Raw genomic sequence first — 25,769 nt, forward strand, 5'->3', positions numbered from 1 at the left:
ATATCTGAGCACTTATTAGAAATGCTAAAACAAATCCCTCATTATGGCTTTGCTTCAAGTCACTCAGGGCATGAGAACCAAGACTCGCATTTGAGTGTACCTTCATAAAAACGGATGCTAGTGAGAATTTTTACAACTGGTTAACACCGACACAAATGACTGACAAGCTCTTGTTTCCTTAAAAGAAGAAAAATATTGACTTAATATTATTTTTTGATAATACAAGTTGTCTAGCCAACAGTATAGGAGAATGCTACGTGTGGTGGAAGTTTCTGTGCTACACGGTCAAGTGCGTAACTGCTAGTTTCAGATACAGAATTAAAAGCAAAACAATTCAAGGTGAAATAACCTAACTCATGCTTTCCTAAACATCTGTGATTAAACAAGGAATCTGATGATTCATGGTACTAGTACTAAGTTATATTGAAGTTGCCCCTCTGTAACAGCGAAGTAGAACTGCTATCACTGTGATCTTCCCAACTCCTTCCACATCCAGACTCCATGCTCCCCAGCTCACCTCTCAAAAGTCAGCCCCACCTTGAATGACACCAAGTTAAACAGTAATGTAGACATCCTTGTGCCATAAACCCAACAAACTGGAGAAACAAGAATGCTACTGACCTCTTTAATTACTTACTCCTTAAAAAAGAGATCTAAATTTATGAGTAATAAAATAACAAAAAGAACATTTAACTTCTAACTACATGCATAAATAAAGCCTACCACAAAATATTTGGAACTTCTAAAGTGGTTTTCAACTTCAAATATGAACATTAGAGGCAAAAGCTAATTAGCTTTCTTACAAGTAGCGTGTGAAGAGCTGATGTGATTTGAAGAAGTAAAGCTTGCCAAGATTTTTATTTCACTGTGGATTTACAAAATGTTCAACAATTCCAGTTTCTGAAATAGCTGTTATCTCCCTGTCAATTAAAATACATTAGTAAGGTAAGTATGAAAGTCTTTGAGGTAGTATCAAAGCAGTATCATTGGAGGAAAACCAAGAATTACTACTCTCAGAAGTATCTGGAGAATGACGGTCAGAAATGAAGTCACAAAGAAATTACTATGTGCACATTCTTCCACATTCCATGGATGTTTCTTCTATTTGCTTACACAAACCCTTTGTGCTTTTGTATTGTGCACCCCCAGCAATACTTGTATATCTCTTCAGTGTTTTTAACACTTAACATTTAACTCTCCCATTCAAACTGCCTCCATAAACCATATCTTTTCCTTCAAAGTTTCCTTACTGTCAAATTTCTCCTAGAATTTCATTCAATTTTAAAGTATTTATTTACCTTCTAAACTTTTCACTTACCTCCTCTGTTCCAATTACCAGTAACTACTTAACAGTCTAAGCCTCTCTTTCAGCAGTAATTATCAGGCATTTTCTTAAAATTCTTGTGCCTCCCGTGAGGCGTGTTGGCTTTACAGGGGCCTCCCAGAGCAGCACGATTCATAATCATGTTGGGAATTATGAAGACTCTAAGGCCTGCTTCACCACTCGGGGTCATTCCACATGACTTCAAAATTCCTGGCTTTACCAGTCCTGGAATGACCGTGACCCCACCACCACCACTCCAGCGGTCCACTCCCAAAGCCGCACACTGTTCCCCTGACAACTTCTCAGACTTCTGCATCCAGCACTCAGGCCAAAGCTCTTGCTTTCTGCCGTCAAGGCTCTGGGTGCTCCTGGTTCCCTCTGATTCCACTTGCTTGGATTCCCAGGCTGGTGCTGGTGGCCGCCACTTCAATCCTCCTCTCACCTCTACTTTCAGCTCTCTGCTCCCTTGGTCCTTCACTTGCACACACCCTTCCTGCCCGGCCATGCCAGCCTCCCACGACTGCCCCCAGCTGAGGGGCTCTTCAGGAGAGGATCGCACAGGACGGGCCCTGGTGCCGTCACGGTCTCTGACTCTGCTGCTCTCTCTACCATGCCCGGCAGTTGTACTCACGCTCCAGTCATTTCCCAGCCCTTCTGTCATCCATAGCAATGCCACACATCATCACCTGTCTTAGCATTCCTCACCTACTGTCTCTTCCTCAACTGGCAATTTCAGTGTCCACTTAGGAAATGAAACTACCTCCCTGCCCAAACTCACCTCCCTATGCAACTATTCAGTTTCTTCTCATGCCCTGAATTCCATCCATCCCTCCCCTCCTGCCCTCCATCCATTCCCTTCTCCTCTGGAATCTTCAAAAGCTTCCCCTAAAGCATATAAAGATGCTCAATGCTCTCATTTTTTAAAAATGGCATATATTAAAAATTACAAATTTCTATAATGTACATCTAACACTCCACTGAATACTGAATACAGCGGTCTGCTAAATCCTCAGTGCAGTATTTTACCCACGGGGAAAGCACCTGCCTGCTCTGTCATCTTAACACAATCTTCATCTGAAGAACAAGTCAGAAAGGGCAACAGCATGCCTGTCTAATACTTTCCCAAGTGACACTCCTGATAACTCACTAACTAGCTCCAGTTAGGCTGTTCTTTTGCCCTGGTCCAAAATATGCCTACATGTGAGAAACTACAAAGGAAAACATTTCTCCTTACTAGAAAGAAATCAGATCATCAGATGCTAAGTCTGGTGCGACACTAAAACAAAATTTAGATGAATTAAAATATAACCCTGACTCACAGCATTAGCATTAGTCTTTCCAATCTTACTGCACCTTGCCAACATTTTCAAGGTGGGCGGGGGGGAATAAACATTTGAACCATTAAAATTGAATAGTTCATTTAAACATTCTGCTGTGAACACAGAACATATGGTATACTTGTTTTACTTGACATACAAAAAGAATCCCATTTAGATGGAAGCCAAAATAATAGGAAAATGCCACGATGAGTTATCTAAATAAAATGCAGTAACTCAAGGTGTATAGTTAGATCAAAAGGAAAAACATAAAATATTTCACAAGTAGTTACTGGTTTTTCTTCTTAAATTATAATAAATCTTCCAAAATTCAGTACACAGTAGAGAATGAAGATGGCTCGTTACATTAAAACATGGAAATGAATATCAAAACATGATCTTAAAAGATTCAAAAGTAAGTCATGTTTGGAATACAGGTATACGTTAGCTTTAAAGAATTTGAACTGTTACTTAAACAATATCACAACAGAAAAGCTTGACTTCTTTCTGATAGCACAGAACTCCTTAAAGAAGGGTAGAAACACTTTCATTTCTCATCCGAAACAATAATATAGAACCACTGCTGTTCATTCTACTGCCAGCTATCCTCCAGTTATCAAAGCTCTCGGCCTAGAGATCACCTTGAAACAAGCACAGGGCAGCTCAGAAGGCACCTCTGTAAATAGCCACTGCTTCCAGCAGTTCAGACGACCAGAATAACTTCAAACAGGAACAGCCTCCCCACTTTCATTTATTTCCACATTAAAGTCCATCCATCATAAATTTAAGTAGAGTCATGATGCGTGAGAGGTAGGGAGAATGAAGTGAAGGCTTTAGCCCAGGAGGCCCCCTGCAGGACGCCCAGCCCTGAAGCCGAGGCACACTTGCTGACTAGCCCTGCCCCCCGGTGGCCAGCTGAACTGTCTGCTCGCCAATTGGCCCCGGCCTGCGGGAGAGGATTCGGGTCCAAAATAATCGTTGAAGTGCCTGCCTCTGGTTGTTACAACTTTCAGAATAAAGTCTCTTAACCAGAAACGACACCTCTCCAGGCTCAGTGCCTTGGACAATGTAAATATGCAACAAATAACTGAAAGTGCTGACATGCGCCCTAGGCCCCATTCAATGACATCTTTCATCACCACAACTGTATTTTGCTGGTAATGTTTCACTACACTCAAGATAGTTAACATTAATGTTGTATGTAGAGGTGACATGCTATTTTTCTTCCACACGGGGGGCAAAGGGACCTCTTGGCACTGGGGTTTTGGTATTCCCTCTCTGTCCCTCCGTCCAGTACCCACGCTGTGGCCTGGGGCCCTCCCTTCCCACTCCCAGCAGCCCGGGACTACCCTGGATGCTTCAGCCCTCCCCAGTTCCACCCCACGCACTTGCCAAGGCAAATGCCAAGCTCGGTGTGCCAGTGCCTTTCCCAAGCCTGGGCTGTACCCCAACCCCGGAGGCAGGCTCTCAGCACCTCTGAAGATGAAAGCTTGCTCCAGTAACGACCTCTGAGAGCAGAACTGCTGTCCAAGCCCAGTGAGTGACTCTCAGCGTGGAACTTCCGGAACACAAAGGCCACAAAGAGACCCGGGGAAGACTGGATCTTGTGACAGCACCCAGACTGGGCTCTAAGGAATTATTCTTCCTATAAGCTATGGTCATAACTGAAAAGAAATTAACTATGATATTTTATACCCCCACTTGCCACAGGGAAGAAAACAGAGAGCACTGAGGAAATGGAAGGATTCCTGGCCTCTGGGGCTCCTCCCGGGGCCACCGTAAGCTGGTGCTCTCGCTGTCCCCTCCCACCCTCCAGACATACAGTCAGTCCTCACTAAATGTTAGCTACTGCAAAAAAGTGGGACTTCTGTAAAATAGAAAATGCAGAGATAGAAAACACATTCTGAAACTTCCATTTTTTTCATCCTAATGCTCAGAAGTCACATAACAGCCAGATGAGTTAAAATGCTTTCATTTAAACGAGCAAGAACAGAAAGATAACTGTTTCAAAGACAAATACAACCAATTTTCTACATATAATTGAAATTACATATGCGTGTGTGCATACAGACACAGATACACTGCCTTAATTGTTATGTTCCTCAGAGATGATTCATTGTGTTGAATAATAAATGTGGAAATCAAATGATTCAGTTCACTGAGTGAAAAGCAATGAAATAAGATTATCTCTGAAAACCTGAAGCAGATCTGTTTTGGATAAAAAGGAAGTATTTCCATAAATTTACTCAGCATACATGAAAATATTTTTATTTTTATATTTTCAACCTCCTCCAGCCTGCCTGCCCTACTGCCCTTAGCTAACATCACCAACCACCTCCAAATGTTGTCTGTGCCCCCCACAACCACCACCAACATAAGCACCACACCTGGAGGGTGAGTTTCACTGTACTGTGCTGCCCCACTCATAGACTGGGGGGTGGGCTGTAACTGTCAGACTCCATGACATTAGCTCTGTAGATTTTGAAGTGATGGCTCCCTTTGTTCTGTGACTGTATGAAAAAATTACACTATTCCTTCACTCCAGATAAAAAAAAAAACAAGGAAAAGATAAAATTCCAGTTCCCACTCCTCCAGTGACCTTCACTGACCCTTGCAGCTCCAAGCTGCCTTTGCCCTCCCCCAACTATTTGAGGCCACATGTATCTGCGGATCACTCCCTCCCTTCAGGAAACTGCCCTCCTCAGCTTCTTTAGTATCTATCTGTGAACTCCCTCTGCATACTTTCTGCCTCTGACTGCCCTTGAATTAGAGGTGTTCTCTGGTGCTAGCATTAGCCCTTGTAGTTCAAAAGTCATCCTAGTGGCAGAATCCATTTTTTAAATGGAATGTGTGTCCGCTTCACCCTCCAGGAGAACAGATAAAAACAGCTACTCCAGCCAAAGGGGAGGATGGGAACTCAAAACCTACTCATCCCCATTGGGGCATCTCCGCAGAGCTCCAGGATACACTCAACTCCTTCTCCACTACGTACTCTGCTTCCTCAACCAGATGAGCTCCTCCCCACTTCCCCAAGACCCCAGCAACGTCGGATGTGTCCCCCAGATCCATTTCTACAGTCACCTCCAGGCAGAGATGAGTGCACTGGTTTGCCACAGGCACCAGCACTGCCTCTGCTTTTGCCCACAGTACCATGTGTTTGTTTACATAAGACCTAAATGACCTGTACAGGCATGTCTCATTTTATTGGACTTCATTCTATTGCACATCACAGATACTGCACTTTTTATGAATTGAAGTCTTGTGGTGACTCTGGAGTTGAGCAAGTCTATAGGAACCATTTTTCTAATAGCATTTGCTCACTTCATGTCTTTGTCACATTTTGGTAGATTGCAAGCTTTTTCATTATTGTTATATTTGTTATGGTGATCTGTGACCAGTGATCTTTGACGTTACTATTGTAATAGTTTTGGGGTGCCATGAGCCATGCTCATACATTTTGGCAAACTTAATCAATACATTTGATTTATTATTTACTGACTGCTCCACCAACTGGCTTTCTCTCATCTCTCTCCCTCTCCTCAGACCTTACAGAGAAACAACAATATTGAAATTTGGCCAATTAATAACCCTACAATGGTCTCTAAGTGTTCAAGTAAAAGTCATTTGATGCAGCAAACTTCATTGTCTTATTTTGAGAAATTGCCACAGCCACCCAACCTTCAGCAACCATCGCCCTCATCAGTCAGAAGCCATCAACATCCAGGCAAGACCCTCCACTAGCAAAAAAGCTATTACTTCCTAAAGGTGCCGATGATGTTAGCGTTTTTTAGCAATTAAGCATTTTAAATTAAGGCATATACATTGTTATTTTAGACACAATGCTATTGCACCCTTAAGACTACAGCATAGTGTAAATATAACTTTTATGTGCACTGGGAAACCAAAAATTCATTTGACAAGCTTTATTGTGACATTCACTTTATTAGGGTGGTCTGGAACTGAATCCACGTAACTCCAAAGTATGCCTGTATTTCTATCCAGTTCCAATGAATAAATCTTGCCTAAAATCAAGGCCAAGAAACTTCCCAACTTAGCAGTTACTAGTGAAAGGAAACTCTAAGGAGCTAAGAGATGCTGGCATAGGTTCAAGACAGAGACAACATTCTGACCTGCAAAATCAATCCAAAAATCCTGTGAGATAAAGATGGAGGCTGACAGTACCCATAAGAATACAGTACTTGTGGCCATTATGGTTCCAACCATTAAAAAAAACAGGAGTACTAGAAGAAAGTGACCATTAAGGGCAAAGCTTCTACCAATTAGTTGTTAATTGGCAAACTGCATTCAGATTGGCCTCTGGAAGTCCTAATGTTATATAAATTGCCAGATTCCTTTGTTCTTCAGAAAAGCCTCAAAACTCTCTTGACTCTTCTCATTTGGAAAATTAGCAAGGGTGATACTCTGATAGATTCCTGTACTTGAGAGCAATGCATGTCCCCATGGAGGGTTGGGAGTGGGCCACAGCACTGACTCCCAGGCCAGCGATGAGGCCAGATGCTCGGTGAACTGGGACTAGCGCGGGCACACCCTCAGGTCCTGCCAAGAATAAGTGGCCTGAATCAGGTCAAGAGCAAACAGCTCTAGGGTGAGGATTCTTTAAAACTCTCAGGGAGGAGACAGGACCCCTAAAAGCCATGCATGTTCCTAGATGGGCTCCTATCCCAGAAAAAAAATGATGCTATTGGGACAATAGAGGTTTGGATGGGAACTGTGGATTGGACGGTATTGTGTCAATGTTGATTCCCTAGTTTGATTATGTGGTGGTGAAGTGGAGAATGCGTTGTTTGGGAGAACTAAATCCTGCAAAGGGTAGGGGCTGTGTGACATCATATCTATAGCTTGCTCTCAAGTGGTTCAGCAAGAGTTATGATAATGGGTGGTGTACACATACACACGTATACATACGTAGAGAGAGAATGGCAATGGAGCAAATACTGTTGACGTGTTAGCAGCGGGAAATTTGGGAGAGTGGGGTTATGGGAGTTCTTTGTACTGTTCTTGCAACTTTTCTGTAAGTTTGAAAATACTTCAAAATGATATTTTTAAATTCTCTGTATTGTTCATTCCAGTATTTAAAAAAAAACATTCTCCTTTCCCCATATATCTGATGAAGCCTACCAAAGGCCACCAGAACACACCTACAGCCAGACAGGGCCAGATCTATTAACCTGCTGCAGCAAGCAAGCTTCCGAGGGAGTCCCGGGGAACCACAGAGCACCTCAGTGGTGTCGGGGAAGGGAGAGGCAACAGGGATGAAAGGGTATTGCAGGGCCTGGCAGGGGTGAGGAGCGAGTGTAAGTCATTGACTGGTCTTGGCAAAAACTGGTCAGAATTCGTAAACAAGGCAGCTGCTGGAGCAGCCAGGGGTTCTGTCTTTGGAACACACAGTGTTTGAGCAGCTACTATTGGACCAGTTGGTCTCTAGTCTTGTCATGGAACATAGGAGTCTGCGCAGACTGGTGTTAGAGTTTGAACTTAGCTGTGATGGACACCAGGGAGTGGGCTGGCACAGTTTACCTGTTTCACAAGTTGTGGTTTCTGTTACCATTTCCAGTGCCCCCTCACAGAGTAGCTGCCAGGAAGGCCATTTACTCCACTTACTCAAATCTCTTTATTCATTCAACAAATGCTTATCTGGGCTCTATTAAGTCCTTAACATTATGCTAGGCATTAGGAAGCTATCTAGTTTTATGACACATGCTCTGTCTTTGAAGTTGGGAAGGCAATATGTACACATAAACTGTAAGAGATCCTGTAGGGCCATAATGTAAAAACAAAGACTTCCTGGAATGAGGGAAAATTTGGGTAACAATTTGCTCTGGATAGACAAGTTTTCACAGAGTTAACAAAAAAACCACTTTAGGCACAAACCTTTTTGTATTTTTATTATCTGGCAATTTCATTTTTTCTAAAATGTATTATATACTTTTCTGCCTTCTTAAACTGAACACAGTTTAGTTTGCAAACTTCAGTTGCGCAAATCTAAATCATGCAACAGAATGTTAATCAAGTCTCATTTCGTATACAAATTTGCAATTATACAAATGCCCCAAGTCAAGAATAATCATCCAGAAGAGCATAATTTCAAACCAGCACGATGAGTGAACTACATTACTGGCCCATGGCAGACCCCTTCATCGGGAAACAGAAATAAGCCACAATACTTTGAGTCATATGGGAAAACTAGTCTTACAACCACATGAGTTTTGAATTATGCAGAGGTTTCAGAAATGTGCTTCTTTCCTAAAATGCCATTGTATCAATTATAATTTAACCTGTTTATGATTTGGTTTTTACTGCAACACTGATTTTCTGGTCTATACAGTGTTGAGTTCAAGCCCTGCTTGGGTATGCAGGTAGACCTCGCTAACTACCTGCAAGTGTCTGTTTCCTCCTTCCTTACCAGCAGAATCCCATTTTTATCCCTAGGAGCCTTGTGCTACCAAAACTCCACATTTTTCATCCTCCCTTAGAAAAGGCCAAGTTCTTGCCAACAAGATGAAGAGAGATATTCCTGCGGAGGGCATCTCCTCTGAAATAAAAGGGCAAAGCCTCACTAGGAGAAAGTCTGTCCCTTTCTTCTACCATCTTCTTGCTGGGAATATGAGATGTGACGGCAGACCTGCAGCAGCCACCCAGAGACCACAGAAAGACTCGTGGGAGGACGAAGGCCCACAAAATGAGGGCAGCCTGGAGAGGTGGAGAAAGGCAGGTCGCTGAGAGTATCACAGAGCAGCTGCAACGACCCTGGGCTGCCTCCCCCAGACTCCTATATGAGAAAAAACTCTGGTAGTTTTCTTTAAATGACTGTAATCCAATCAGCCAAAGGCATTTCCAACTGATATATAAGGACTATTTGTGCCTGCTCCAAACAGTTGTATATGACCATGTGTTTTATATTCTTACAGCTGTTGTTTATGGGTTTCAAACACTTCTTTTGGTCAATGAACCCAGCTAAACAAATCAAAGGGTAGCATTCACCAGGCCACAGCCTGGTCCAGGAAAAGGCCCAATGAGATGGAAATGGGAAGCGGGAAGGGGGCTTCACAGCAGGGTTTCCATGCTTGTAAGAGAGAGCCAAGAAAGAGACACTCCTCCTTCCTGACTTTATGCATAAGGATGTGAGGCCCAGAATGTTGGACCCATCACATTATAAGCCTACTGGTGAAGTCTACTCAGAGAGGAGAGGAAACCAAAGATTCCCAGGAAAACGGAACAATAGACCTACTGGATTCAATCGCCCTGATGATCACCCCACCTCTAGACTTCTAGGACTGTGACCTGATAACCGTCTTCAGCATCTAGGTCACTCTGAGTCGATGTATTGTTACATGTGGTGAGGAACATTCTAACTGCCTCAGAATGTGAAAGACCTGGCCATCTGAAAACAGAAGCTGCTTTGATCATCTTCTCCATCTCTACCACCACCACCACCTCCACCACATTCACCATTACCATCAACACCTCCACCATCATCACCACCATCATTACCACCTATAGCATGTCCACCTCCACCACCACCACCATCACCTCCACCATCATCACCTCCTTCTCTACCTCCAGCAACTGCCTCCACCATCATCACCACCACCATCTCCACGACCACCTCTCCACCTCCACCACCACCATCTCCACCCCCACTATCGTGACCACCACCATCATCACTTTTATCAACACCAACTCCATCTCCTCCATCTCCACTACCTCCACCAGGACCACCACATCTACTTTGGTTATTCAAAATCCACCCCCCTTTTCTTGGTGCTCAAGCATGCTTTCCATAAGAAAAGCCAATAAATACAGTAAGTTGGCTACTTTTCCTGATTATATGTCAAGTGAGTTACACTACTTTACATCTCCTGCTGCTTCTCAATCCTCACTATTTTAACATTTAATGGTCTCTAGGCTTCTTTTTGCTCAGCTGCCACAGTTAATGAAGCAGCCAACCAACAATCAACCAAAATATTTAATGAACATAAAATCCGTCACGCTTATCGTGCTTAGTATTTTGGGGAGTGCAAGACATGCTCCCTGCCTTTGAGGAGCTGAAGTATATGATACAATTAGGCAACAAAACATGCATTAACAGCTGAGGGCACGGTTAGGAGATCTGCTGGTGGCCTTGGAGCCAGCACCTACAATGACAGAGAGATGTGTATATATGAAGGGAAAGATGCCCAAGTCACCAGAGCTCAAGATGAGAAGAGTAGCTGTGCACCCAGAGCAGAAGGGGGCCCACAAGGCTCATTGCTCCTAGTCTCTCACACTGGTGGGGTGTGTGGTGGTGATCAGACTGGGAGTGAGAAAGGGTACAAGTGGCTGGCCCCTCCCACCCATTTGGGAAGCAGGACAACTTGGTGTTCCATGTCCCTCTACCATTTTCTCACCTTCCAGTGCCCAGCTTCTTATTCACCAGCCAAGCACCCAAGTCATGTCAAGAAGAAAGCAAACTTGGTATATGTTCAAAGTCAAATGGATATTTAGTTTTAAAACAGGCCTCTGGGGCATCTCAGCATTCCATAAATCTCATAGTAGGAGATCTAGAGGAAAGAAGGAGGAGACAATTTCTATCAAGGATAATCCACAGGTAACCTATATTTTCTATGAGCCTACATGAAGACTCCTCTACCACGAGAAAAAAATATCTTTTCAAATGTAAAAAAATCACTGATCATTAGAAAACTGTAAAACTATTATTTAGGCAGCAGAGAAATGTGACTTATTAGCCCAACTGTACACAAATGTAACACTACAAATAATCTTATTATCACATATTTTCCCTCTCATGACAAAAACTCCTGTAAAGGTTTTGAAATGTATCATTTTGCCTAACGGTTTTTCAGTGACGAGTGAATTCTTCTTTCATCCAAGGCCAAAGGAACACAGCCATCAACTATTAATTGGTTCGTTGTTTCTATTTATGGTGCACAGAACCTCTTGCAGTATTTTTCTGCTGGCGGAAATCTAGCAATCTAGACTTATACTCACAGAGCAGGAAATAAATTGCTTAAGTCTATGTTCAGGATATCCCAAATCTGAATCAATCTCACCCAACTGGTTCCATCCTGCTATTTTAGGGACAAGGCACAATCAAGAAGGGCTGTAAAATTTCAAGCAATCTGTTGAGTTTTAAAATTATCATTTACTTTGACTAAATATTTAGAATCTGAGAGGGAGGAAGGGACGAAGTGTAAATACAACCTGATCGCTCTAGACAATGACCCCAGAGTAAAAGAGAATAGCTAGTAAACATCACTAATTCTAATTCTAAATAGTCACCTTTCTTCTTCATATTGGTTATCAATATATCACTCACTCCATTACCCCATGGGGCTAGAAAAACTTATCGTGTGTTTTACAGATCATTTTGCCCATTAAAGTGTTGAAGAAAGGCTTGGGTTTTCTAGGCAAAACACTTCTTCCTAAGAGGCTTTTCTACTCCAGGACTTGCCTAAAAATATTTTTACCAAGTATCGTTGGGACACTGTCTCACAGAACTAGCGAGACCGGATGACTGACTCCCCAGTCTCCCTCCGTAAACTAGGGTGTCAGTCAGTTGTGATGCAGGGTTTACAAAAGGGACTAGAATGCCCGTCCCATTTAACGCCCCCAGAGAAAGCTGAAACAATCACCTCTCCCCAGGAGCTGAAATGGCATCAATCTGAAGCCTGGGACCAAAGCCAACAGTCTCAGCTGGAACTGAGGCTTCTCAGCCAGAAACTGGGACCCCGAATGCATGGCAAGTGGACCTCTTGCTCCACTTGCTGTGTTTTTCTAAAATCAATGAAAATTGTACGTTTTTCTTAGGCAAAGTTAAAGTAAAATGTAAAAATAAAACAAATACTATTCTGTTGGTCATGCAAACTTGATGTATGCTTGTAATAGGAGGTTATGAACTAAGTTTAAGTCTATATTTAAAGTTTTCTATTTACTTTGGTGGTCAAAAGAAGACACATTTAACAAAAATTTTTATGAATAAAAAATATATAATATGACAAATTTTGGGATTTTTTGAACTAGAAGAATATTTTGGAAGAGATACCTATGGTGGCTAGGCTATTTCCTAAAGGGAATAAGGAGTATCTATATTCTTGTATAAGTGGAAGTTATTATGGACGCTTTACAAAAAGGTCTTTGCTTTAGACTTTGTGGCTAAGGTCTTAAAATTTGGTTTTCCACGAGGATGGCGGCGTGAGTAGAGCAGTGGAAATCTCCTCCCAAAAACACATAGAGCTATGAAAATATAACAAAGAAAAATCTTCCTAAAATAGAGACTACAGGACACAGGACAACATCCAGACCACATCCACACATGCAAGAACCCAGCGCCTTGCGAAGGGGGTAAGATACAAGCCCCGGCCCGGCGGGACCCGAGCGCCCCTCCCCCCGGCTCCCGGCGGGTGGAAAGAAACCGGAGCGGTTTTTTTTTTGGCGAGTGCTTTTTGAAGCCTTAAAGGGACGGGCCCCGTTGCTAGGGAGGCAGGGTGGCGGGACCGGTGAGCAGGTGCCTGGGACCGCCGCCTGAGGACAAAGAATATCCTGCGTTTCTCCCTGCGGGACCGGCAGGCGGGTGCATGAGACCAGAGCCTAAGGACAGAGGAAATCGTGCGTTTTTCCCCTTTTTTTTTCTCTTTTTGGCGAATGCTTTTTGGAAGCCTTAAAGGGACAGGGACCCCGGTGCTAGGGAGGCAGGGCGGCGGGACTGGTGAGCGGGTGCCTGGGACCGGCGCCTGAGGACAAAGAATATCGAGCGTTTTTTCCCTACGGGACCGGTGGGTGGGTGCTTTTTGGAAGCCTTGAAAGGACAGGGACCCTGGTGCTAGGGAGACAGGGCAGCAGGACCAGTGAGCGGGTGCCTGGGACCGGCACCTGAGGACAAAAAAAAAAAAAAATCGCGTGTTTTTTCCTTTTTTTTTCTTTCTGTTCCCTCTCTCATTGTTGCTGTTGTTGTTTTGGTTTGGAGAGTGCTTTTTGGAAGTCTTAAAGGGGCAGGACAGGTCACTTAGACCAGAGGCAGGGAATCTGGGGATCTCTGGGCACTCTAACCCCCTGGGCAGCAGGGAGCACAGAGGCCCCTTACGGAGATAAATAGCCTCCCGGCCGCTCCCCCTCCAACGGGGCTCCACCATTTTGGAGGAACAGCCCCAGCCAGGCCAAGCCCACAGCAACAGCGGAGATAAACCCCATAGCAACTGGGCAGGAAGCAGAAGCCCTGTCTGCGCACAGCTGCCCAGCACAAGCCACTAGAGGTCGCTATTCTCCCAGGAGAAGGCCACAAACCAACAAGAAGGGAAGCTCTTCCAGCGGTCACTTGTACCAGCTCTGCAAACTATCTCTATCACCATGAAAAGGCAAAACTACAGGCAGACAAAGATCACAGAGACAACACCTGAGAGGGAGACAGACCTAACTAGTCCTCCTGAGAAAGAATTCAAAATAAAAATCATGAGCATGCTGACAGAGATGCAGAGAAAAATGCAAGAGCAATGGGATGAGATGCAGAGAAAAATGCAAGAGCAGTGGGATGAGATGCAGAGAAAAATGCAAGAGCAGTGGGATGAAGTCCGGAAGGAGATCACAGATGTCAGGAAAGAGATCACAGAAGTGAAACAATCCCTGGAAGGATTTATAAGCAGAATGGATAAGATGCAAGAGGCCATTGAAGGAATAGAAGCCAGAGAACAGGAACGTATAGAAGCTGACATAGAGAGAGATAATAGGATCTCCAGGAATGAAACAACACTAAGAGAAATATGTGACCAAGCCAAAAGGAATAATATTTGTATTATAGGGATACCAGAAGAAGAAGAAAGAGGAAAAGGGATAGAAAGTGTCTTTGAAGAAATAATTGCTGAAAACTTCCCCAAACTGGGGGAGGAAATAATCAAACAGACCATGGAATTACACAGAACTCCCAACAGAAAGGATCCAAGGAGGACAACACCAAGACACATAGTAATTAAAATGGCAAGGATCAAGGACAAGGAAAGAGTTTTAAAGGCAGCTAGAGAGAAAAAGGTCACCTATAAAGGAAAACCCATCAGGCTAACATCAGACTTCTCGACAGAAACCCTACAGGCCAGAAGAGAATGGCATGATATACTTAATGCAATGAAACAGAAGGGCCTTGAACCAAGGATACTGTATCCAGCACGACTATCATTTAAATATGATGGCGGGATTAAACAATTCCCAGACAAGCAAAAGCTGAGGGAATTTGCCTCCCACAAACCACCTCTACAGGGTATCCTACAGGGACTGCTCTAGATGGGAGCACCCCTAAAAAGAGCACAGAACAAAACACACAACATATGAAGAATGGAGGAGGAGGAATAAGAAGGGAGAGAAGAAAAGAATCTCCAGACAGTGTATATAACAGCTCAATAAGCGAGCTAAGTTAGGCAGTAAGATACTAAAGAAGCTAACCTTGAACCTCTGGTAACCACGAATCTAAAGCCTGCAATGGCAATAAGTACATATCTCTCAATAGTCACCCTAAATGTAAATGGACTTAATGCACCAATCAAAAGACATAGAGTAATAGAATGGATAAAAAAGCAAGACCCATCTATATGCTGCTTACAAGAAACTCACCTTAAACCCAAAGATAAGCATAGACTAAAAGTCAAGGGATGGAAAAACATATTTCAGGCAAACAACAGTGAGAAGAAAGCAGGGGTTGCAGTACTAATATCAGACAAAATAGACTTCAAAACAAAGAAAGTAACAAGAGATAAAGAAGGATACTACATAATGATAAAGGGCTCAGTCCAACAAGAGGATATAACCATTCTAAATATATATGCACCCAATACAGGAGCACCAGCATATGTGAAGCAAATACTAACAGAACTAAAGAGGGAAATAGACTGCAATGCATTCATTGTAGGAGACTTCAACACACCACTCACCCCAAAGGATAGATCCACCGGGCCAAAATAAGTAAAGACACACAGGCACTGAACAACATACTAGAACAGATGGACCTAATAGAGATCTATAGAACTCTACATCCAAAAGCAACAGGATACACATTCTTCTCAAGTGCACATGGAACATTCTCCAGAATAGACCACATACTAGCTCACAAAAAGAGCCTCAGTAAATTCCAAAATATTGAAATTCTACCAACCAATTTTTCAGACCACAAAGGTATGAAAGTAGAAATAAATTCTACAAAGAAAACAAAAAGGCTCACAAACACATGGAGGCTTAACAACATGCTACTAAATAATCAATGGATCAATGAACAAATCAAAATAGAGATCAAGGAATATATAGAAACAAATGACAACAACAACACTAAGCCCCAACTTCTGTGGGATGCAGCGAAAGCAGTCTTAAGAGGAAAGTATATAGCAATCCAGGCACACTTGAAGAAGGAAGAACAATCCCAAATGAATAGTCTAACATCACAATTATTAAAACTGGAAAAAGAAGAACAAATGAGGCCTAAAGTCAGCAGAAGGAGGGACATAATAAAGATCAGAGAAGAAATAAACAAAATTGAGAAGAATAAAACAATAGCAAAAATCAACAAAACCAAGAGCTGGTTCCTTGAGAAAATAAACAAAATAGATAAGCCTCTAGCCCAACTTATTAAGAGAAAAAGAGAGTCAACACAAATCAACATAATCAGAAATGAGAATGGAAAAATCACGACAGACTCCACAGAAATACAAAGAATTATTAAAGACTACTATGAAAACCTATATGCCAACAAGCTGGAAAACCTAGAAGAAATGGACAACTTCCTAGAAAAATACAACCTCCCAAGACTGACCAAGGAAGAAACACAAAAGTTAAACAAACCAATTACGAGCAAAGAAATTGAAACAGTAATCAAAAACTACCCAAGAACAAAACCCCGGGGACGGACGGATTTACCTCGGAATTTTATCAGACACACAGAGAAGACATAATACCCATTCTCCTTAAAGTGTTCCACAAAATAGAAGAAGAGGGAATACTCCCAAACTCATTCTATGAGGCCAACATCACCCTAATACCAAAACCAGGCAAAGACCCCACCAAAAAAGAAAATTACAGACCAATATCCCTGATGAATGTAGATGCAAAAATACTCAATAAAATATTAGCAAACAGAATTCAACAGTATATCAAAAGGATCATACACCATGACCAAGTGGGGTTCATCCCAGGGATGCAAGGATGGTACAACATTCGAAAATCCATCAACATCATCCACCACATCAACAAAAAGAAAGACAAAAACCACATGATCATCTCCATAGATGCTGAAAAAGCATTTGACAAAATTCAACATCCATTCATGATAAAAACTCTCAGCAAAATGGGAATAGAGGGCAAGTACCTCAACATAATAAAGGCCATATATGATAAACCCACAGCCAGCATTATACTGAACAGCGAGAAGCTGAAAGCATTTTCTCTGAGATCGGGAACAAGACAGGGATGCCCACTCTCCCCACTGCTATTTAACATAGTACTGGAGGTCCTAGCCACGGCAATCAGACAAAACAAAGAAATACAAGGAATCCAGATTGGTAAAGAAGAAGTTAAACTGTCACTATTTGCAGATGATATGATACTGTACATAAAAAACCCTAAAGACTCCACTCCAAAACTACTAGAACTGATATCGGAATACAGCAAAGTTGCAGGATACAAAATTAACACACAGAAATCTGTAGCTTTCCTATACACTAACAACGAATCAATAGAAAGAGAAATCAGGAAAACAATTCCATTCACCATTGCATCAAAAAGAATAAAATACCTAGGAATAAACCTAACCAAAGAAGTGAAAGACTTATACTCTGAAAACTACAAGTCACTCTTAAGAGAAATTAAAGGGGACACTAATAAATGGAAATTCATCCCATGCTCATGGCTAGGAAGAATTAATATCGTCAAAATGGCCATCCTGCCCAATGCAATATACAGATTTGATGCAATCCCTCTCAAATTGCCAGCAACATTCCTCAATGAATTGGAACAAATAATTCAAACATTCATATGGAAACACCAAAGACCCCGAATAGCCAAAGCAATCCTGAAAAAGAAGAATAAAGTAGGGGGGATCTCAGTCCCCAACTTCAAACTCTAGTACAAAGCCATAGTAATCAAGACAATTTGGTACTGACACAAGAACAGAGCCACAGACCAGTGGAACAGATTAGAGACCCCTGAAATTAATCCAAACATATATGGTCAATTAAAATTTGATAAAGGAGCCATGGACATACAATGGCAAAATGACAGTCTCTTCAACAGATGGTGCTGGCAAAACTGGACAGCTACATGTAGGAGAATGAAACTGGACCATTGTCTAACCCCATATACAAAGGTAAACTCAAAATGGATCAAAGACCTGAATGTAAGTCATGAAACCATTAAACTCTTGGAAAAAAACATAGGCAAAAACCTCTTAGACATAAACATGAGTGACCTGTTCTTGAACATATCTCCCCGGGCAAGGAAAACAACAGCAAAAATGAGCAAGTGGGACTACATTAAGCTGAAAAGCTTCTGTACAGAGAAAGACACCATCAATAGAACAAAAAGGAACCCTACAGTATGGGAGAATATATTTGAAAATGACAGATCCGATAAAGGCTTGACGTCCAGAATACATAAAGAGCTCACACGCCTCAACAAACAAAAAACAAATAACCCAATTAAAAAATGGGCAGAGGAACTGAACAGACAGTTCTCCAAAAAAGAAATACAGATGGCCAACAGACACATGAAAAGATGCTCCACATCGCTAATTATCAGAGAAATGCAAATTAAAACTACAATGAGGTATCACCTCACACCAGTAAGCATAGCTGCCATCCAAAAGACAAACAACAACAAATGTTGGCGAGGCTGTGGAGAAAGGGGAACCCTCCTACACTGCTGGTGGGAATGTAAATTAGTTCAACCATTGTGGAAAGCAGTATGGAGGTTCATCAAAATGCTCAAAACAGACCTACCATTTGACCCAGGAATTCCACTCCTAGGAATTTACCCTAAGAAAGCAGCAATCAAATTTGAGAAAGACAGATGCACCCCTATGTTTATCGCAGCACTATTTACAATAGCCAAGAATTGGAAGCAACCTAAATGTCCATCGGTAGATGAATGGATAAAGAAGATGTGGTACATATACACAATGGAATACTACTCAGCCATAAGAAGTGGAAAAATCCAACCATTTGCAGCAACATGGATGGAGCTGGAGAGTATTATGCTCAGTGAAATAAGCCAAGCGGAGAAAGAGAAATACCAAATGATTTCACTCATCTGAGGAGTATAGGAACAAAGGAAAAACTGAAGGAACAAAACAGCAGCAGAATTACAGAACCCAAAAATGGACTAACAGGTACCAAAGGGAAAGGAACTGGGGAGGATGGGTGGGCAGGGAGGGATAAGGGGGGGGAAGAAGAAGGGGGGTATTAAGATTAGCATGCATGGGGGGGAGGGAGAAAGGGGAGGGTGGGCTGCACAACACAGAGAGGACAAGTAGTGACTCTACAACATTTTGCTAAGCTGATGGACAGTAACCGTAATGTGGTTGTTAGGGGGGACCTGATATAGGGGAGAGCATAGTAAACATAGTATTCTTCATGTAAGTGTAGATTAAAAATTAAAAAAAAAAAAAAAAAAGAAAGAAAGAAAAGGGGGATTACTCCTTGACAGGATAAAACTATTGGTAAATCAAAGATCAACGCATGCTTTAAATATCCTTAATGTTGATCACTTAAAGGGTGTCAGATGATCAGCTATGGAGGTACTCTTTTCTGATAATATTCCTTTCTCTTAGTTAAAAAAAAAAAAAAAGCAGTTACTGTGTGCTGACCTCTAAATGAGTTCTGCACAGTGGTATAGAGGGCATGTCAAAGTGTGGGCAAAGGGTCTGTTTGTTTCTATGCAGAAGATCAAGGCCTAGCTTGGATACCCAGAAAATGAACTAAGATACGATATGAGGAGGAGCTTCCGGCATCAGCACTCTCTGGAGGACTTGTGCCGGGGGATGATCATCAAAAAGCCTCCACAGGTATCCGGACGATGCTGCGGTTGTGGCTGCATCCAGCCCACCGTCTCCTGGACTTGCCATAGGAATGAGGAGGGAGATGTCTAGGCTGGCATGTGCATACAGTGAGACAACGAATTTGACCGGATCTGTACTGTTGGAACTCAACCAGGAGTTGGGAGGGGTGCAAGTTGTAGCACTCCAAAATCTCATGACTATAGACTATCTATGGTTAAAAGAACATATGGGATGTGAACAGATCCCAGAAATGGGCTGCTTTAAGTTGTCTGATGGTTCAAGTACAGTTGGACAATATCCATCATATCATAGATAAATTTTCACAAATGCCTAGGGTGCCTAAACGGTTTTCTTGGCTTCACTGGAGATGGATGGTAATTATAGATTTGCTTTGTTTATGTCACCGTATTCCTATTATGTTAATATGTGTGTGCAAATTAGTTGGTAGTTTAAAACCTATACATACTTAAGGTACTATACAAGAAGATATGTCAAAGAAATAATCAATCCTCCCATGTTTCCTTCATATGCTACATCTATAGCTTTTCTTCTTCCTTCCTAATTACAACCCTTAAATAGAATTCGTGCCTCATATCGAATTTACCGAGTATCATAATTCCTCCAGGTGGTAAAGATACCTCGAGACAAGTGCTGGGCATAGAAGCCACAGGACATAAATCTGCAAAGAAGTAAAAAGCTAACCTTTGCAAACAATATGGCTTCTCTCTCACTTACCAACTTTACATTTCCCTGTATGGCCCCGGAAGATGACTGGTTAGCCAGAGACGGGTAAGATTCCTCAAGGGAAGAACAACCTAAGACAGGCACAGTCGCAGGGGGGCCATCAGGTGAGAATTTGGGGATCAACAGAGGTGAGGTGCAGAACCTCACCCCCCCTGCTTTGAGAGAAATCTTCTGCATCCATGGATGTCTTGCTGCCCTTGTCTAGCCTGGATTAATACTTAGTCCATAGGCACACACCTGATCATCTGATCATCTACATTTGCCCTCTTACAGCACTAAACTATGTTTTCTACCTTTATCTTGCATCTACCTACCACTTCAGCATTTTATTAAAAATAAAAATAATAATAATAATAGAGGGAGAAATGTGGGATCAACATATAAATCAAGTACAAAAATCAAACGAATATTCATATTTGACCTGATTGTTTATAGGTCATAATGCATGATCAAAACCGAAAGTTTCTGTACAAAACCCTTGTACTGTTCACCATGTAAGAATTTATTCACTATGTAAGAATTCGTTCACCATGTAAGAACTTGTTCGTTATGCTTCAGAAGATTGGAGACTGACGAGAATTAGGCTTGAGATGGATTAATGATTGTACACTGAGCGTTGACCCCCTATACTGAATTTTATTGTTGTTAACAACCATTTGATCAATAAATATGAGAGATGTCCTCTCAAAAAAAAAAAAAAAATTTTGGTTTTCCACGATGATATTACTAAGTCAAGTGCACTAGGGAACCAAATCTGAATACCTTTCAACTCCATGAGACCCTTTTCTAATCCACGTGTTTTTTTATAGTGTAGCACTTCCGTCTTTTAAAAAGATAGTATTTAAAAACCGGAAGGAAAAAATTCCTTTTTCATCCCCATGCCAAAGATGTTATATGCCCTTATGTATCCTGGATATTATTAACCGCCAAAGCCTATGTTAGGAAGTGGGGGTAGCCAAGCTGTTAGGCTCTTCTTTTTATTTTCTTATTGTTTGGAAAATCAGTTTATTGCTTTTCTAAAAACAGAATGTGCTCATTATAAGAATTTCTAAGAATCTAATGATGTTCAAAGAGCAAAATAAATATAAATTGCTGACCTACCACCCTTAATTGTGAAAACCTGAGAAAGAAAATGTACTCAAAATTGCAAAAAACTTAAATTGACTGCAGTTATTACTTTTCATAATACATCCTCATTACTGAAAGACTGATAAAACGTCAGTAAAGTCCACGGCCTTGCAATGCACTCCCCAGAAAGCAGAAAAGTGAAATCACAAACGTCGCCCATGAAGCTCAGTAAACCATTAGAACACACAGCTCCTCCCAGGAACGACCTTCCATAAACCTCAACTTTATCTCTCTTTCAACCTCAATGTCAGAATGCCTTCCCTCCAGGGATGCTAGGACATTTCTTTTGAGATAAAGTCAAACAGGGAAGATAACCAAACAGAAAGAGACTACTTCTGCAGATGGTAACTGCGCCTGGGTAATGCTGTTTTTCCTGGCTTGCACTCTGTACTCACTTCAGCCAGATCAACTCTTCCATAGAACAATGCAGGGAATAAATTATCAGTAATTTTTAAACATACTCATCATGGTAAAAACATAACCCTACCACCTTTTTCTCACAGCTGAAATAGTCTGTTGCTGGGGAACTGAAGCCAACATTACATGAAGGAAAGCTTTTTGTTTTTCTGTCATATTCTAGAGAAAATTAACCTCTTCCCCAACTACAATGACTCTGGTTGAGCAAGTACATGTATTTTGTGACACGTCAAATTATTCAGCTATCTGATATGCTTCAGTAATGATAAAGTTTAACATCATATACAAGAACCTGCTTAACTTTTAATTTCCATTTTTATATTTCAACAAATAATTCATGTTTGTTTCTCAATTCAGTGTTTCACCTTTGAAAAGCAATTCCCTCTATTTTAAACTATACTTACATTTTCTTCAGTCCATTAATGGTTATGTCTACTTAGCAAGTATTACTGGCTTTTTACTCTTTTTCTCAGTTACTGCTTAAATGTCTTCTGACAGGTCGCATTTCACCATTACATGTCATAAATGCAGTCAAGCACACTCGTAAGTAAAAGAATTGAGTAAAATTACTTTAGTAAAAATAATTACTGAAACTAAAAAGTTTTTTAAGTAACAAAAGAGGGTCCATGTTTACTGACCCTCTGTTTTCATCAGTTATAGGTAAAAGATACAGAAGTCACATCCTCAATAAACACAGCCTTTAGTTTCATACTTCACACAGCTTTTTGAAACAGCAGTCAATGGCACTTTGATAATTCAGGATTTTTCAGAGCTCAAAGGGAAGAAATGATCACATCTGGGTTACTAAGAATCTTAAATATCTATTATTTGCCCCTGAACCTTACACTACATAAATCTGAACAAAACCTTCTTAGAGCAAAGAAAATTCCAGTATTTCCTTTATAGCATTGCTATCAGTATCTCTGATAAACTAGGATACTATTAACAGGAAAGGCCACTGGGGCCTGGAAGAACCAGTGTTCCTCGAAAAACATGCATGAATTTACCACGTCCCCATAGGGAAAACCTGTCACTTGGCCCAGAAAAAAAAATATGACCACTTATGTTAATTACTTAGAATAGACAGAAAGCGCCAGCATTAACTGAATTGTGTCTGTCCTAATAATATCAAAGTAACTATTTTCTGTCATTACCAGGAAGGTGAGTGTTTGGGGTTAATCAAATACTTAGATCTCAACTTATATTAACATGTGGATTTTCTATGAAATTTATGTTAATACTGCAGTGAACTCAATTCAATTTTTGTTGTAGTGTTCAGGAAGCATTTCTTTATCTTCGTCTTTGAATCAGAATCATCATTATGAACCACTTCTTACGAATGTAGCATATGGATACCAGTTAACAAAGCATTCTGGTTGGTAACTTGTCAGATGAACCAGTTACTAAAAAATGCTTACCACAAAGTAAGTAAATATTTATGAAAAATTTTAAAAATGAAATAAAATTTTTATATTCTTTGAGTAATGAGAAACGTATTGAACAGTCCACTTACAGTGAGTTCACAGAAATCGATGCTGTCAAGGCTTTTGCTTCTGTGTAGTCTCCCTTTTATTCTTCTTAAAGAAGGTTTTCCTTGGCTGACACTAGAAGTAGCACCATTAGGATTTTCAGAGGATGGCGTTACCCTGCAAGAAGGGGAATAATTTTAAAGACAGGTTTATAGGTAAACACATTTCACAAGTATGAGGTAAGCATTTGAGGGCAGCTTTGGAAATGTCACACTCCTTTTTCAACCAAAAAGTAAGAATAAGACTATATTCTACCAGATACTCTTCCTAAATATTTCTTGGCAGCTTGCTAGTTTAGATCTCTTTTTTGACAGAGTTCAAATACTCCAACACTTAAGATTCACTAAAAGTCAACTCTGTAACCATCAAAGAAGCAGTTAAGACTAGACTGATGTTTCCTAGGTAACCGGAAGGCATCTACTTCCCTCTGGGTGGGTTTTTATCAAGTGCTCAGCCCAGTGTCTGGCACACTCATCACAAGTCAGCTATCACTGTGCACTATGACAGAAACTGTTTGGCATGCTTTTGTTTAGCATGAAAATAACTTTAAAAATTTTAAATACTTAATTCAGCATGATTATGGAACCAAAAAAATACAGATAAGAAGAAAAGGCAATCTAAGCCATCTACAGAATGCACATTGGAATATACGTTTAATACATATAAATAAATGCTGGGACCGTCACGTGTTCCCTCATTTCTGTGCCACTACTGGGTGGCAGCCTTTGAACAATGTCGCCTGGAAACCTGGGAGTAAACTGCTCAGTGGATTCTCATCTTAGAGATGATAAAGATAATAAGGTCATGAGACTGATTTGTATGTATGGCTGATGAAAATCAGTTTCCTTATTTTATGACCAGACCTCCTATCTGTAATACATTCCATGTTTACATATTTGTCAACTTTCATGGCCTACTTTTTTATATTTAAAATGTTGTTTTCTGAAAAGGACAAAACAGGTCTCTCATTGCTTGAAAAGGACACATGGGTTGGACTATTAGCAAAGTAAACTTGATTTATATAATAAGATAGGAGTAAATATCATAAAATAGACTAGGTATGGCTGCAGTTTAAAATAAAAGTACTACCTGCCTATAGTTTGAATACTTGAAGAGTACAGAAAGATAAAAAAATGAAAAACAAAACCCTCCTTCATCCCCCTCAACCCAAATTCGCAGCCTTTTTCCAAAGGACATTCACCACCAACAGTTCTTTGTATAACCTCCCAGACCCTCAAGCTGACCTGTGTATGTGTTCATCTCCTTTTGAAACTTGTTAACAAAGTGACCAAATTGTTCACAATGTCCTGAACCTTATTTTTTTCACTTACTAATATACCTTGAAGTTCTTTCCATAATAACCCAGATCTATCTCAATCCTAATGGTTAAACAGTATTCCATCGTATAGGTACACCACAATTTTTTCAACCACTCCCCTTCGGGTGGACATTTACTTTAGTTTCAAAAGTTTGCTATCAAATCATAAAGCAATGAACATCTCTGACATCTTTGGGAACAAACACAATATTTAATTAGGAAAGAAGTAAACGACAGATAAAATGCAGGGTGAAAGGTTTCTAGATGTTGCTAGGTAACTGCCTTTCAAAAAGGCTTTACCAATTCATAGGTCCATCAACAGTACATAGGAATGCCCCCTGCTGGGAGCGAAGGGAATCCTTAAATAGAAGGGATTACAATTTCTTACAATTATAATTTTATTATTTTAAAACTCAACTTCTCATTCCTCAAGGGAGGAACAACCTAAGACAGGCACAGTCGCACGGGGGCCATCAGGTGTGAAACTGGGGATCAACAGAGGTGAGGCTTAGAACCTCACCTCCCCTGTTTTGAGAGAAATCTTCTCCATCCGTGGATGTTTTGTTGCCCTTGTCTAGCTTGGATTAATACTTAGTCTACAGGCACAGACCTGATCATCTACATTTGCCCTCTTACAGCACTAAATTATGTTTTCTACCTTTATCTTGCATCTACCTACCACTTCAGCATTTTATTTAAAATAATAATAATAAGGGAGAAATGTGGGATTCACATATAAATCAAGTATAAAAATCAAACGAATAATAAAAAAAAAAAAAACTCAACTTCTCTGTGTCCTTCCTGTGGCTTGCCGAATTGCTGATTTCCATAAAAAAGATGATTACAGTTTTCCAACATGAACATGGATTTGTCAATTGATCATTGTATGTCCATTAATTTTTCATTTACATATTCCAAATGTTTTATTAGATGCCTTAATGTTTACAACACG

At 40.9% G+C, this 25,769-nt stretch overlaps 1 protein-coding gene across 7 annotated transcripts in view; it reads right to left on the reverse strand.

The window, feature by feature from the left end:
• The window catches only part of TJP1 (tight junction protein 1), a 271,810-nt gene that overhangs the window by 238,192 nt on the left and 7,849 nt on the right, over positions 1-25,769 (reverse strand). For all 7 annotated transcript variants that reach the window (XM_073227124.1, XM_073227123.1, XM_073227121.1 and 4 more), the window contains exon 2: positions 23,484-23,616. In XM_073227124.1, the coding sequence (XP_073083225.1) occupies positions 23,484-23,616 (133 nt within the window). The remainder of the gene's footprint in view (positions 1-23,483; positions 23,617-25,769) is intronic.

This window comes from Manis javanica, chromosome 18 (genome assembly GCF_040802235.1).
Source record: "Manis javanica isolate MJ-LG chromosome 18, MJ_LKY, whole genome shotgun sequence".
NCBI classification, from domain to species: Eukaryota; Metazoa; Chordata; class Mammalia; order Pholidota; family Manidae; genus Manis; species Manis javanica.